The sequence below is a fragment of the Antedon mediterranea genome, chromosome 1, assembly GCF_964355755.1.
Source record: "Antedon mediterranea chromosome 1, ecAntMedi1.1, whole genome shotgun sequence".
In the NCBI taxonomy this organism is placed as follows: domain Eukaryota; kingdom Metazoa; phylum Echinodermata; class Crinoidea; order Comatulida; family Antedonidae; genus Antedon; species Antedon mediterranea.
Genome location: NC_092670.1, coordinates 10,200,089 through 10,216,694, shown reverse-complemented (window position 1 = coordinate 10,216,694; position 16,606 = coordinate 10,200,089). Strand labels below are relative to the sequence as shown.

Sequence of the window (16,606 nt, the reverse complement as noted above, 5' to 3'; positions counted from 1 at the left end):
CATCATAATTACAGTACAACTGAAAACAGGGATCCTGCATAAAAAAGCTGTAGCTTCGTTTTTTTGTAGGACCCCTTTACATAAGAACAAGTATATAGAACTTAAATAAACAAAGGTGTTGTTAATCAACATATAGTGATAAAAAGTATTTTTTGACCTGTTTTTTTATACATTTATTTTGTTTCTTTAAGATAACCGGTTTATTACCACCATTACAAGTGAATTCTTTCCACAATTTTGGTCCATATGTGTATAAACTGTTGACTGCAAGTTAGTCTTGTGAAGGGAATTTCGAATTCAGTTTCTGTTCTGAGGTTATGAGTAGGCCTAATACTGTCAGAGTAATTAAAAATATTTAAAATGTGATGTGGTAATTCATTGAATTTTACGTTTGCCATAAATCCTATGACGTTTACTTTGTAAATATCATAAACGTTTAATATTTTAGTTTCTTAAACAGTGGCTCTGAGGTTTGTCTGAATTTAGAGAAGGTAATGCATTTTACAGCTCTCTTTTGGAGTTTTAGTATTACTTCTAACGTGCTCTTGTATGTATTTCCCCATATTAAGTTACCATACTGAAGGTGAGGTAATACTAAGGTGTTATAAAGACTAATACGGACTTTATGAGGAAAGAATTCTCTTACTTTTAAAAGTATATTGCCCTAGACATTTTTTTCCTAATAAGCTGTATGTGATGTTTCCAGTTAAGATTTTCGATTAAAATTACACCTAGAAATGTCACATTTCCTTTTCTATGTAATAACACATTATTCATTTTTATTTTAAACTGGTTTTTGTCAAAGTACTTTTGGTTAGTTCTAAAAACAACGTAATTAGTTTTGCTGACATTCAGTAACAGCTTATTTGCTTTAAGCCATACGTTTATTTTTTCTAGTTCAATATTCATAGTATGGTTTAACATTGTAGGGTCATCTCCCCTTGTTATACAAGTTGTGTCGTCAGCAAAACTAATTATATCTATTTTACTACTTGCTCGACTTATATCATTGATGTAAATTAAAAACAAAAGTGGTCCTAAAACAGAACCCTGTGGCACCCCTATATTGGTGTCTTTTAAACATGATGATCTACCATTGGCATAAACATATTGTTTGCGGCCACTTAAATAGTTTCTAAACCACATTAAAACGATGCCTCTTATACCATAATGCGCCAATTTGCTCAACAGAATACTGTAATCGATAATGTCAAACGCTTTTGACAAATCCATAAAGGTAGTAAGTGCCTATTCCCTTTTTTCAAATGCATTTAATATTCTATGGACCAAGTCGAAGAACAATGAAGGTATGACAATCAATGTCTTACACTTAAAAACAAAGTTCGAAGAAGTTTAAATAGATTCCGACACGATCGTACACAAACATTGCTTAATGCATACCTGGAAATAAAAAAAGAATATAAAACATTAATAAGAAATAAGAAATACAGCTATATTAAAAGATCACGTACAGAATTGATTAGATCATTAGGAGAAAAAAACTCAAAATCATTCTGGATTAAACTAAAACAAACAAAACAAAATTTTCCAAATAACATACGTATTAATACATGGCGCACTCACTTCGAATCCTTATTTCATAATAATGAAAATAGAGATAATCAAACTGTAGAAAGTCATTAATAATGAACCTGCTGTAAATGAAAACGAACTTAATAATGACATTACAGTAGATGAGGTAATTCATGCCATTAAATCCAAAAAACAGGTAAATCACCTGGAATTGATGGATTATTACCAGAACTTTTTATACACTCATCTCAAAATGTAATCAATCTAATAACAAAATTATATAATATAATTTATAATACAGGACAGTTTCCACAGCAATGGGCAACCAGCCTTATTGTCCCAATATTTATAAAAGGTGACAAAGAACAACCAGATAATTATAGACGAATATCACTTATTCCTGTTTTTGCTAAAAAAATTTTATTTTATTAATAAAAGATTACAATTTTGGGCAGAAGATAATAACATTCTACATCAGGAACAAGCCGGTTTTAGAAAGGGGTTCAGAACATCGGATAATGTATTTATTCTTAACACAATAATTAACAAATACCTAGGAAAAAAACGTGGGAAAGTATGCTGCTTTCATTGATTTTAAACGAGCCTTTGACTCCGTAGGACATCAATATCTTCACATAAAACTAAAAAATTAAGGAGTAAAAGGAAAATTGTTAAACGTTATTAATTCAATGTACAATAAGTTATCAGCACATGTTAAGGTCGACGGCAATATTAGTAATTCTTTCAAATGTTTAATAGGTATACAACAGGGTTCGCCACTCTCGTCCTTTTTAGTCGCGTGGAAACGACTCTATAGTTTACTATGTCGGTCGGTCGGTCGGTCGGTCTGTCGGTCTGTCGGTCTGTCGGTCTGTCGGTCTGTCGGTCCGGTATCACTATGCGTTTTATCGCTTTCTGACCTTATCTTGATATCAGTTTAATCTAGCTAAGTCAATTTTTCACAGTATATTCCTTATGGCCAGGAATCGATGTGGTTATGTTTTCACGGTGCGCAATAAAAAAATTACGCGGTCTACGCACGATTTAACGAAATCACGCTTGTAATCATATCTTCACAACCATGAATCACAATTCATAAATTTCAGGGCATAAATCATCATATGGCAATACAATTACGTGCGTAGCGCATGTAACGCATGCGTACGCACGCTTACAATTTTCAAAATTTATTTTCGATGAAATAAGAGTACGTGTCAGGCAATTTTAAGCGTTTACAAAATTGCCATGAGTGCGCAGATTTTTGCGCGCGCGCTGCGCGTTAAATGTTATTGCGCAATCGTTTTGCCCGATTTCTGTTTTCTTGACTTACTTTTCAATTCGAAATTACGTTATACGAGCACGTCAAAAGTGACAGGCTACGCACGTGTAAATTAAAAAAATATTTACTGTTTTTAAACATTTCAACATTTTAAAACATGTTCAGTAATTTCGGTCAGATGGTAGGTTGGTCGGTCGGTCGGTAAACACTAAGCACGCGACTGCAGCCATCTATATGGCCTTGTTATTTAATATTTTTATTAATGATTTGAGTGAAACATTAAATGAGGAAGGCGACGGGCATAGAATCCAAATAGGAAATCTAAAAATTAATCATTTACTCTATGCAGATGACCTTATATTATTCGGTGATACCGTTTATGGTCTACAATATTATTTAAACAAGTTATCTACTATTGTACCCCTTTCACACCAAAACACCCCGGGGTTTATGACCATTCAAAACGTCGAGAAACCCCGGAGATACCCCTTTCACACCAACCTAGCAACACCGGGGTTTACAAAATAACATTGTAAATGTCGCCCTCTATTTTGTTTGTTTACATAGCGACGATCATTAGAATCATTTTAATTAATAATATTATAAATTTAATAATTACTTTCAAAAGTCTTAGAAGTAATATAACGTTTTATTGATACTACTTATTATTTTTTTAAACCCGCTATATATTTTTTAAAAATATTTAAAGTATTTTGAAATAAAACTAAAGCAATGAGTGATCGTGTGAGGATGACCTTTTGACCCGAAACACTCCGGAGTTTGATGTTGGTACCTTTCACACCAAAACACCGGGGTGTCCCCGCAGTTCGCTCTCCGGAGAATGTTCAGCTGTTCAACCCCGCAGTTTTAAACTCCGGAGTTGCTTGATTTTACCTTTCACACCAAACAGCAGCGGGGCGTCAACTCCGGAGTGTCTCCGGAGTTTTGCTTTTGGTGTGAAAGGGATATTGTACAAGATGGGATGTAACTGTCAATGTTAACAAGAGTAATATTGTAGTGTTTAAGAATGGTGGTAGTCTTAACAAATTTGAACAATGGAATTACAATGGAAATACAGTTGACATTGACAAATCCTTTAAATATTTAGGAGTTGTTTTCAACTCAAATGGTAATTGGAATAGCTAAAGAATACAATTGTCAACAAGCTAATAAGGCTTTGTTCACATTGAAGGGATTGACCCATATGCGTTTTGGCAACCTCCAAGTTAATATATGGAACCATATTTGATGTTAAGATTATGCCAATCCTACTTTATGGTAGCGAAATATGGGGTTTAAATGATATATCAGTATTAGAGAAAGTTCATCTAAGATTCTGTAAATACATTCTAGGAGTGGAGTTGTGGCTTGGTGGTTATGATGCTTGGCTACCACTCCAAGTCCCGTCACATGTCAGGATTTTTTCTAAGGACCAAATTACAATTCACTCCCAAAGACTTGTAATAAGACTTTGTTTATGTAGAGCATCTTGTGTATATGTTTGTCGTGTGAACCTCTGAGGGTCCCTAATGATCAGCAATAGCTGGATGGATAACCCTCATTAAATATGGTGTTTAAAAAATAAATTCTGCACCAAGTGTTGCAGTGAGAGGAGAATGTGGAAGATTTACTATCCAAATTCAAATTATCATTAATATAATTCGTTACTGGCTAAGAGTAATCCAAATGGATAATGACAAATTTATTAAACAATGTTATGATTTTCAATATAGAAAAGCTCAAAGAAATGATCAATGTTGGGCCAATGACGTAAAACAAATACTATGCATAAATGGATTTGGTAACATATGGTACTCACAACAGGTTAATAATATATATACTTTTATTTCAAATATTAAACAAAGGCTTACAGACATTGAACGACAAAAATTCTATGAAGATACTAGGCTACACTCTAAGCTCCAATATTACAAACACATTAAATATAATTTTGGAATTGAAGAATATCTAACTAAAGTAACAAATTACAAACATAGACAAATTATTGCTAAGATAAGATTAGGAATTTTAGAATTATAAATTGAAAAAGGAAGATGGAATTGTATAAATAGAAATGAAAGATTATGTAAATTATGTGCTTTACAATCAATTGAAGATGAATATTATTTGACTTTAGTTTGTCCATTTTATGAAGATATTAGAACTAAATATATGTTTTCCTTTTATACAAACAACCCAACTAAATTAAAATATATTGATCTTATGTCTATCACAAATTCTGATCTTATTGTTAAACTTGGAAAATATTTATTTTTTTCATTTAAACGCATTCAAATGATATTTATTTAATATTGTATTACATTGTATATTATTTGGGCCAAAGGCCATATATAATAAATATTTCTTGTATCTCCAAGAAAGAAGTATTACTATCATCATTTGAATCATCCAGGCTCCATAACAAAATGATGGACATCCTGAGATAAACTTGTTTTTTTCTTATGTGATGCAATTGATTTTGTAAGTATGGTTTAATGAATGAATGATTAATATGTTTATTGATGGGGGACGTGCATACAGAAAATTCACACGATTCAATTGGAATACGTATACGACATGCAAATTAAATATTATATCTGGACAAAAGATTTTGAAAATCACACTCACCGGAGCAGATTTAGAGTAAAACAAATTTGTAGTTTTGGAAAATGTTATCCCGCTCCTAAAGAATCTTACTCGGATAACAAACAATATTTGAAAATGCATATAAAATATTATTTGTTCCTGACTAACTTTCTCGTCCCAACTTTCATAAACTCTTCTTACATGGCTTCCCAACATACAAGTTTCAATTGGATTTTTTTTTTCCAATTGATCGATACTTTCTTGGGTTTTTTTGCCTCTTTCATTTTGTATATAACTGAATCATCTTTTTATACATTATGATTTACTGTATTGTATCTATAAAAAAAAAAAAAAATTTATTTATAAAATATCAGAAATTATAATGTTTTTTTTTACTCAAATATGAATGAAAGAAATAAATGTTTATTTGAATTGAATTGAATTATTGCACCGCCGTGGAGGTGAACCGATTGTTTATGGGATGTTTTTGTGCATACAAATGTCCACTCATTGTAGGACTACTCTCCAAAAAACTTTAAATTAGAATACTGTATTCAATACATCACGTTTTAAAAATCTTACACCTCACACATTTATTTAGTGAAATGTGAATGGAAAAATAAGAAACTTTAAATGTAAAACTCTGAATTCTGAAAGACGTCATCGCACTTATATACATAATCGTCATGGATGACGTTTACTGTCTCATAAACATCACACCATTTTCCAAATATGTCTCTGTGGAGGATAATCTGCCAATGTTGTCAATATTATTATAACTGTTTTTATTGTACATTAATGTTATTGTTAGCTTTGAAGTATTGCTGCGGGAGGTGGAGGTATGAAGAGACCATCACATTAAACAGGGACAATATGACATGCACCCAATACTGTTGATGTGTTAATTACTTCATGAGCCTACCAAGATACGTGAAGCCTAATATTGCCCAATTTATAAAATTAATAAAAAATTAAATGCGTCTAAAAAACAACATATCCTCATGTTTAACATGAGGCCAAATACTCAAAAGTCCTCTAGAAAAGGTTTGGGGGGCATTTTTTGTTAATAGCAGGCAACCATGTTGAATGTATCCATTGTGGGTTGACAAAAAATGATAGGGGTGGATGCCATTCTCAGTTTTAGGTTTTAAGGTAAGTTTATATTGTCAAAAGGTCAAACAAGGTCAAAATATGGGATTTTTACTTTATTCATGGAAAATCATCAACAAAGATCAACTAATGTTTTATATTATAGTAATTATAAGATAAGCATTTTATTCTACACATAAAAATATAGGAAATTAAATACAAAAGTGTCATTTTCTCAAAATTTTGTTTTAACATAATTCAGATAAAACATCTTTTAATTACAACAAATTTTTTTTAGACTTTCCCCAGTCTGTTGTTAATTTGTCTTTTTTTATGTTGTCCACCAGTCAGCGTTTCGATTTTAGTCGGGAAAATAGTTAAATTATTATAGGTATGAAACGCCATATGTGCCAAAATATTCATATTTTACTATAATATTATTACTATCTATATATAACGTAATATTGAGAAGTTTGTTAGGCCTATAGAATTATAGGCCTATGGTACAACAAGAAACAATTCATTCAGTGATAGGTTCTGCATGACATGGTACATACACAATATCTTTTCAACCTGACGGATGATGTGGAAGAGCTTACATTTAAAGAAAGAGAAAAACAGTAGAATTTTATAAGCCACTGAGAAAGCATCGCTCTAAACCTTTGCTGATTTCTATAAGGCAACCATTTCTAATAGTGCATATCAAAACAAAATTTACGAAAAAAAGCTGACAGAAAATCTGCTGACCAACCATTGGAGTTGGTCAATATCATAAAGTAGAGCCTGATCATAGTTCAATTTCAATTTCTTTAGTCAAATCTGACTTCATACATAATTTAATGGTGAATGGCGTTGACATACTCACAGATGTTCCAGAAGCTGGAACTTAAAAACATGATAATCATTCATTACTAGTTTAAGGATTCAGTAAACATGGCTGTCAGGCATTTTAGTTACCTAGATAATGAATACATAGAGAACAGTTCAAGAATAATACGAGTTGGTAACAGTGGGTAGATTTTCAAGATGCAAGGTAAACAAGGAGAAATGATCTGCTATATCAATCACGAAGAAGCTTATGTGCTTATACATGACAGTTGATGTGTAATAATGTGCACTTTTTAAGTCTTATAGCAAACATACTAAAGGACGATATCTGGTATACTGAACAAAAAAGTGGCCGAAAAAATATTACGGATAATCAAAACAGCTTTCGTACCTTTACAGGTGTCAAGACATCATCATTTGATGGTTATGGGAAGCAGTCATACTGGAAATCATTCGTAACGCATCCACTCCTTGTAAATGGAATTTGTAAATCAATATTATGGTCAAAATGAAATGAAAGAGCCAGATATATTTGTTGCCGTAAATATGCATGTGTGATTGTTGAATACCCAGCTGGCTAATATGCATGCAATTATATTATGTAATAGAAGAAATACCCACCCCAGTGCGGCTACCTCTCCCAATCCTACACCAGTAGTTTAAAACATTCCAAGTACAAATTCCGCTCATGTTGATATTCCATGGTCTCTTCCAACCCACAACCCCTCTGTGATTCTTTTAAAATTCTTAAAAATCTTAAATTCCGGTTATTTTTATATTCCATGACTCCCCATGAAATGTCAAGTTTAAAATCTCCCCAGGACAATTCTGGTAATTTTGACACATCACTACCCATCAGCCCCAGCAGGTTATCCTCATGAAAATTAGTTATTTATTTATATTTATTTAAATTATTAATACTGATAATAATTAACAGGTCTGTGTTCTATTTGACCTTATGACCTTGAAAATGACCTTTAAACTTAACCATCTTCTATAATACGTCAATAATGATCTAATAATTGTTACATTTGTTTCATATTGCTTGTACATTGTTGAACCAGCTAAAAAACATGAATTTACCATAATTTGACCTTATAACATTGAAAATGACCTTTAAACTTTTAAGTTGATATATTGAAAAACTTGATCATCATCGACATGATGTCAATTATTGTTAAATATGTTTTAATTTGCTTATAAGTTGTTGAAAACACCTTAAATCCCGATTTTACCATATTTGACCTTATAACCTTCAAAATGACCTTTAACTTGAAATTTGAGAGCGGCATCCACCCCTATTTTTTTTTTCATCCCATAAGGAACATATTCCACATGGTTGCCTGCTATTAACAGAAAATGTCCCCAATGATGAAAAAGCTCACATTGGCCTCCCTACTATATCCTCATGTTTAACTTTGTTTATGTAAATCATATCTTACTATCACCATTTTGATTGGTGCACACTGGGTTGTATGTAAAGTGATTGGATAATGGAATATGTAAAAGATAAAAATATAGTTCGTACCACATTAGGTAACTCATACAGTATCATCGAGTATTTTAAGACGAATTGTAGATTGTATTGGCACAATAACCGTTTCATTCGTCACTACATAATTCTAAAAACGTCGAAATGCTAACTTTAATTGTCTTACTTCTGTCATTTGTCATCAGTGATGATTCGATCAATACATATAATTATACTGTTATTCTCCAAGGGCATGCTCTTGAAGGTTGGAGTTACTATACGAGTTGAAGAATATACATAAACTAAATTGTTTGCTGGAATGTTCCAAGCAATCCGATTGCCTGTCTGTTAACTATAACCAGAAAGATAGTGTTTGTCAAATCAGTCAGAAAAAACTGGAAAAAGCATCAGTTGAAAACATAATTCAAACGCCTAAATTTTGTTACATTGAAAGGAGTAAGTATAAATTTTTGCAAACTTCTATATTAAATAAATTGATTCTTTATATGGAGGTTTATACCAATGTTGATTGGTAGTGATATTTTGTTACCGTTTGCTACAATAGACGATGGAAAAGGAAATGGAAATTGGTATACGTATAGGTATGCAAAAATTGGAAGAAAGCCCAAAATATTACAAGTCGAATAGCATAGTTGTACAATAATTTGTTTATTAAAGAATTTCCAGTTGAAATTTCTTCATAGAAGAGTTTAAAATACACAAAATAGATTAACCTACGTATCATTTTTGTAACAAAGAAATTGTCACCTTGTCACATTTATATTAAGATTGTGAACAAGTTCAATTTTCAACGATTTAATGTTAAGCAATGTTAATAGGTCTATATGTGTTGGAATCAGAAGAGGTCATAGTTTTGACGCATCAATTACACTCATTATTTTAACCTATTTAAAGTAAATGTGAAAAGAAATATAGAAATAGAAATATATATTGCTTTTGAAAATAATATGTATGCATATGACCTAAAAAGGACAAATTTAGGATCATGCATCCTCAACCCCCAAAGCACGTCTGGGAAGGTCTATGAGATGTGTGCTAGCGTGTATAAACTGTTCAATAAACAATGTTTTCGTTTTGGCTGTTGAGTTAAAATGAATCCATTAACAGCCAAACAAAAACATTGTTTACATGGTCAAATCCTTGTTATATGGTAAATCATTTTAACGGATGGTTTGAACCCTCTTTCCTGGTGTGTGTGTGTGTATAGATGAAGAATTGTTTGATTAGCGACGGCTGTACGACGATGGTTCTGAAAAATTAGAGTTGTTTGTACAGGGAGTAACTCCCCTACCCCCGGAATAAGCACAGTACTAAAGTTTAGTTTTAGTTAATTTAATTAATTTAACTACAGAAGGAAAACTGTATCCTATTATAATACTTAAAACTATGTATTTATTACCCGATATCAGACTATATTTTACACATTTTACCTTTGTTTTGATGTTAGTATCTTTTAACATTTTCCTCATTAGACAGGGTTTCTAATTTCTTTGATGTTCGTGACACGGCAACTTGCCCTAAACACATGTGTGGACCCATTACTTCTGATCGAGCACATTGACTACATATAATAGTCGCCCGAAAATCATTCGAAACATATCAAAACTAAGATAAATATTGTAAATGTAAGACTCATTTATTGCTAAGCACAGCATGATTATTAGTTTGGTAAATTGCTTATAGGCCTACATAGGCCTACGATATGAACAAGAACTGTAATGTTATTATAACCAAGTAAATTACATGTAATTCAGTTGCTAAATACAGTATATAATACGATAACTTACATATATGCTAACAACTGCAAATGCAAAATAACAACTGTAACGAACAAAAGACCCGCTCTGCTTACGCACGGCATTATATCACACACAATCACCTGTATGTTTAATTACAGAATGACAACGCAGCGCCCTCAATACACAACTTTTCCAATTCAATACATAAACGGACGAAGTTTCTTCTTTGTTTGATTTTTTTTATAGTATTTCTTTCTCCTTTTCTGTCCATTCTACTGTATATATTTAGTTTAATTCAAAATGTTATTTATTAATTTGTCAGTCATGTTTAAAGAAGTTAATTTACCAACTGAATGTAATGCTTTTCTTTTTTACGAGTGCTAACCTCACGCTTAAAGATGTAATTGTCCCCCAGAACGGTAAAAAAGTTTGTAATACTTGAATGGCTTTTCTGGAATTTTTACTTGTACCCAATATGGACATTTGGTAATGTACCTAGTTTCCTTAGCCGATCCCCCAAATGACTTAATATGGCATCAAACTTTACATCTAGATCTAAATAATAATGTGTACAATATGTCTTAAAATCTTTGAGCCATTCCTGCAATTAAACACTCCCTTAATGGTCCTTTTCCGATGATTCGTATCCTCCCTTAATGGTCCTCTTCCGATGATTCGTATCCTCCCTTGATGGTCCTCTTCCGATGATTCGTATCCTCCCTTGATGGTCCTCTTCCGATGATTCGTATCCTCCCTTGATGGTCCTCTTCCGATGATTCGTATCCTCCCTTGATGGTCCTCTTCCGATGATTCGTATCCTCCCTTAATGGTCCTCTTCCGATGATTCGTATCCTCCCTTGATGGTCCTCTTCCGATGATTCGAATCTGATCCCTTGATGGTCCTCTTCCGATGATTCGTATCCTCCCTTGATGGTCCTCTTCCGATGATTCGTATCCTCCCTTAATGGTCCTCTTCCGATGATTCGTATCCTCCCTTAATGGTCCTCTTCCGATGATTCGTATCCTGCCTTAATGGTCCTCTTCCGATGATTCGTATCCTCCCTCAATGGTCCTCTTCCGTCTCGATGATTCGTATCCTGTCTTACTGGTCCTCTTCGGTCCCGATGATTCGTATCCTGTCTTACTGGTCCTCTTCGGTCCCGATGATTCGTATCCTCCCTTGATGGTCCTCTTCCGATGATTCGTATCCTGCCTTACTGGTCCTCTTCGGTCTCGATGATTCGTATCCTGCCTTACTGGTCCTCTTCGGTCCCGATGATTCGTATCCTGTCTTACTGGTCCTCTTCGGTCCCGATGATTCGTATCCTGCCTTACTGGTTCTCTTCGGTCTCGATGATTCGTATCCTCCCTTACTGGTTCTCTTCGGTCTCGATGATTCGTATCCTGCCTTACTGGTCCTCTTCCGATAATTCGTATCCTGCCTTACTGGTCCTCTTCCGATGATTCGTATCCTCCCTTAATGGTCCTCTTCCGATGATTCGTATCCCACCTTACTGGTCCTCTTCGGTCTCGATGATTCGTATCCTGCCTTACTGGTCCTCTTCCGATGATTCGTATCCTGCCTTACTGGTCCTCTTCGGTCCCGATGATTCGTATCCCGCCTTCTGATCCTCTTCGGTCCCGATGATTCGTATCCTGCCTTACTGGTCCTCTTCGGTCCCGATGATTCGTATCCCGCCTTACTGGTCCTCTTCGGTCCCGATGATTCGTATCCTGCCTTACTAGTCCTCTTCGGTCCCGATGATTCGTATCCTGCCTTACCGATCCTCTTCGATCCCGATATTTCGTATCCTGCCTTACTGGTCCTCCTCGGTCCCGATGATTCGTATCCTGCCTTACTGGTCCTCTTCGGTCCCGATGATTCGTATCCCGCCTTACTGGTCCTCATCGGTTCCGATGATTCGTATCCTGCCTTACTGATCCTCTTCGGTCCCGATGATTCGTATCCTGCCTTACTGGTTCTCTTCGGTCCCGATAATTCGTATCCTGCCTTACTGGTTCTCTTCGGTCCCGATGATTCGTATCCTGTCTTACTGATCCTCTTCGGTTTTGATGATTCGTATCCTGCCTTACCGATCCTCTTCGGTCTCGATGATTCGTATCCTGCCTTACTGGTCCTCTTCGGTCCCGATGATTCGTATCCTGTCTTACTGGTCCTCTTCGATCCCGATATTTCGTATCCTGTCTTACTGGTCTTCTTCGGTCCCAATGATTCGTATCCTGCCTTACTAATCCTTTTCTCTGAAAGTACAAAGTTTAAATACAAAATTGAGTAGGCCTAAATGTATTAATAAAATTACTAAAATATAGTTTGATGTGTTAAACACATCAAACTTTGTACATTTTAGAGTGTTTTATGAGGGGCTGTGGAGACATTTTACAATGTTATCCTTCTGCTGTGAGTGGTGAATATGTGATGCAGCCATGTGATGGAGGACCAGAGTTTGCTGTGTACTGTGACATTAGGGAAAGTGGCAATTGGACGGTAAGAAGTGTAGGCAATATTCTAAGATATCCTTAATTATTACTTCATTCCAAAAAACGAAAACGGTGCATCATCATTACTGTAAGTACTGCCAGGGTTCAGCGTGGACAGAAATCATTTATTATTGAAAATAATGTCATGATTTAGCAGAGAAACGTTGCCCAGCAGTGGGACGTTACAGGCTGAAAATTATGTTGAAGTGTTGCCAGAAAGGGCTAAATCCAGTTGTGTTAATGAGGTGGGTGATGGGGTAATCGGGCTAGTATCTTTACCAGGTATAAGACTGTGTGTTGAAATTGGAGTATTAACAGCCGAATTTCCCGAACGTAAAAACATGTTACAATATGATTATATCTATAATAATAATATATCACCCGAAGAAAGAGGAGGTTATAGAAAAGAACTAGAAATGATGGATCACTTACCACATCGTTAATATTGTGTTCAATCCAAGCTGAATATACTATAGGTTAACGTCCAAAATAATGTTTAAAAATAAATCAGCCAGGCCATCCAAAGTATTAAACAAATGTTATAAATTTATATAAAGCGTTCAAAAATAGTATTAAAATGTCAAAAGAAAGTGAAACAAAAGGTCGCAAAAAACAGTTAATGATCTTCTTCCTTGTCCTCGGCGTTGTCTCTTCTGTCTTCCGTTTTCTATTCCTGGGGCTGGTCCTGCAATTGTTTCATCCAATAATCTTCGTTTTTTCTTCTTTTGCTCTTCTTTGTCTGGGTTCATTCATCCATCAGCATCTGCAGCTCCACAAACTCTGCAAACTCCAAATCTGATCCATGTTTTATCTTCTTGTTTTTTCTTCTTTTTTCTTTTTGTTTTATTGGCTTCTGTGGGTTCAAATTGTGTGGGAACCAGTTGTAACGGTGGTATTTTAGTGTATCCGTTACTATATCATATAGTATCAGCGGCAGGATTTCACACAGTCACAGAAATGTACAAACAGTAAATATGGTTTTGTCCAGATATAGTTTTATTTCAATACTAAATATAATACAGTCTGTTCTGGCTATCTCAAATACATTTTCTCTCTATTTATAAATGTTTTATTCTATCAAGCTCTTCTTTTCCTTCTCTCTTCTCTTACCAGTATATTCATATTTAAGGAACGGTCCTAATTAATATGCATGTAACGGGAGGGGACTATTTAGTAAAGGGAACATTCCTTGATGATGAGAAAACAGTAATTGATTAAGGATGTGGGTTATAGGATAGTGACTAGGGATAGGAAGAAACCACTAGGAATGTTAATAGATGGAGTAGGGAGAAATAGTGTAAAAGGGTTGTTGACCTGATGGTCAGAGTGTTACACTATTACTTTTATCATTATTATCATTCAGGTGATACAGAGAAGACAAGATGGATCAGTTGATTTCTATCGTAATTGGGCAGAATACAAAGAGGGTTTTGGAAACGTGAACACAGAGTTCTGGCTTGGTAACGAAAAGATCCACCGTATAACATCTGATGGAGATTTTGAGCTATTAGTAGAAATGACTGATCACTTGGATGAAACGAAGATCGCAAACTACTCTCACGTTCGAGTTGGTACTGAAGAGTATAACTATAATTTGACAATCAGTGGATACACAGGAACGGCAGGTTAGTATATCTTTCTGTCAATTTTTACACTCTAAAATAGCACATTTCAATTAAACATAGAATTAACTTTTTTGTAGGCCTTTGTATCTAGCAGTAAAAATAGTCATGCACTACTAACATACTGTAGGGTTTCTGTTGCATTTGTCACATTTAGGTCTAAAGTATATATAATAAAAAGCAATTTTAGAATTACGACTGCTTAAACACAGTTATATCATAAGGACAGAACTTGATACATGTACTGTAACCAAGTAGCGGTGGTGCTGTTTTAATTAAATTTAGGGGAGGCGACTTTTGTCATTTTTATGGTACATGTAAATAAAATACTTTACTGTGTGCAAATCCATTTTTAAAAATTAATTGACCTTTAAAGTTCAATATATATATATATATATATATATATATAAATCATATATATATATATATATATATATATATATATATATATATATATATATATATATATAATGTAGCAATCGGCCATTTGAGTTCTTCAGAACGTAGCAATCGGCCAACAAGATCTGGATGCCAATATTTATCGTGGTTATGTAATAAATATAAACAGAGTGAAAGAGCTTATCTAGTAAGAAAGTGAGAAAATGGGATTCAAAATCAGGTACAAAAGCCGACGAACGAAATCATTGCACGAGGTCTGATAACATGCACATATATCTCGTAACTGCAGTAGAATATTTTTATTACACAATTATAGATTTCTTTACCTAATCAAATAAAATCATACCTTCATGATGTTATAAACACATTTCAGGTGTTTTATTGATACTGATATTTTGAGGAGAAAAAAGTTGGGTTTGTAGGTAATATTGTTTTTATTATTATTATTTTTTATTTTAAAAACAAATAAATTCAATATTAATGAAGTAAACTGAAGATTTTGTTTGTTTAGGTGATTCTTTGGCATCAATTCACAATGATAAACAATTTACAACATACAACAGAGACAATGATAAGAGAAGTTATAACTGTGCTGAGCAATACAAAGGTGCTTGGTGGTACAATAACTGCTATCGTTCAAATCTGAATGGGCTTTACCTTAAACCAGGTACCGATAATGCGACAGGCATCATCTGGTATGATTTCCATACTAATCACTACAGTCTCAAGAAGACAGTGATGATGATTAAAAGAGTACCATAAGAGAGTTGTCATGATTCAGACCTGATGATGGCACAGGTAGTAATTATTATTAGATAATTTGACTTATGAATAATAGGAATAAGGATAGATTCCAATTTTGTTTCTTATAGCTATTATACATATGGCCTTATCATTAAATTATAATAAAGGCTAGTTACTTAATCCAAATGTTCTAAATCAAATATTGTCCCATCAAAACGACTGTGATGTATTTAATTGTATGGATTTACTATTATTTTAATTGTTATAATACTTTTAACAATGAACATGTTTTATTATTACCGTATCCTCTGTTATAATTTCATCCCGCTAAAAAAAAAACGGTAAGCATTTATTGTAAAAACTCATCTGAAGTGGCCAAAAGTCAATACTGGGACTATACCCGGGGATATGCCTGTTTGTAAAATCACACATAAAGTAGTGGTGGGATTATACAGGAGGATATCAAATAATACGTACAAGTTTATATCAACTGTGTTTACAATAATTTATCACATAAAAATGTTATGCTCATACATATATAAAATTAACATTATTATTATTAATCGTTTTATTTATCGTTTTTATTAATAAAATTAAATTGATATTTAATAAAAATAATAATAATATTTCCTATATTTTCATTAGTGATAATTAGTAGTTTTCAAATCCAATTATTTTTAATGTTTAAGTGATGTTTTTAATCTTTGTTTTGCAACAAGTTGAATGTTAACCAGAAAATGTAACCACTAACGTAACAACAGGACAAAATGTTAAGAAATCTTTTAAAAACTCAACA

General features: G+C 33.6%; 1 protein-coding gene across 1 annotated transcript; it reads left to right on the top strand.

Annotated features, from left to right (window-relative positions):
* Window positions 1-7,420: 7,420 nt before the first annotated feature.
* On the top strand, window positions 7,421-15,828 carry LOC140041121 (fibrinogen-like protein 1). Its single transcript, XM_072087532.1, has 4 exons — window positions 7,421-7,490; window positions 12,916-13,052; window positions 14,409-14,670; window positions 15,578-15,828. Exons 1-4 carry the CDS (start codon window positions 7,421-7,423, stop codon window positions 15,826-15,828), a joined length of 720 nt encoding a protein of 239 aa, XP_071943633.1.
* The last annotated feature ends 778 nt before the right edge of the window (window positions 15,829-16,606 follow it).

Excerpts from the sequence above, each read along its gene's own strand:
- LOC140041121 (XM_072087532.1), top strand. The coding sequence starts at position 7,421 with ATGGCTGTCAGGCATTTTAGTTACCTAGATAATGAATACATAGAGAAC. Across the intron at positions 13,053-14,408 it reads GGGAAAGTGGCAATTGGACG|GTGATACAGAGAAGACAAGA; the intron begins GTAAGAAGTGTA and ends ATTATCATTCAG. Across the intron at positions 14,671-15,577 it reads TGGATACACAGGAACGGCAG|GTGATTCTTTGGCATCAATT; the intron begins GTTAGTATATCT and ends TTGTTTGTTTAG.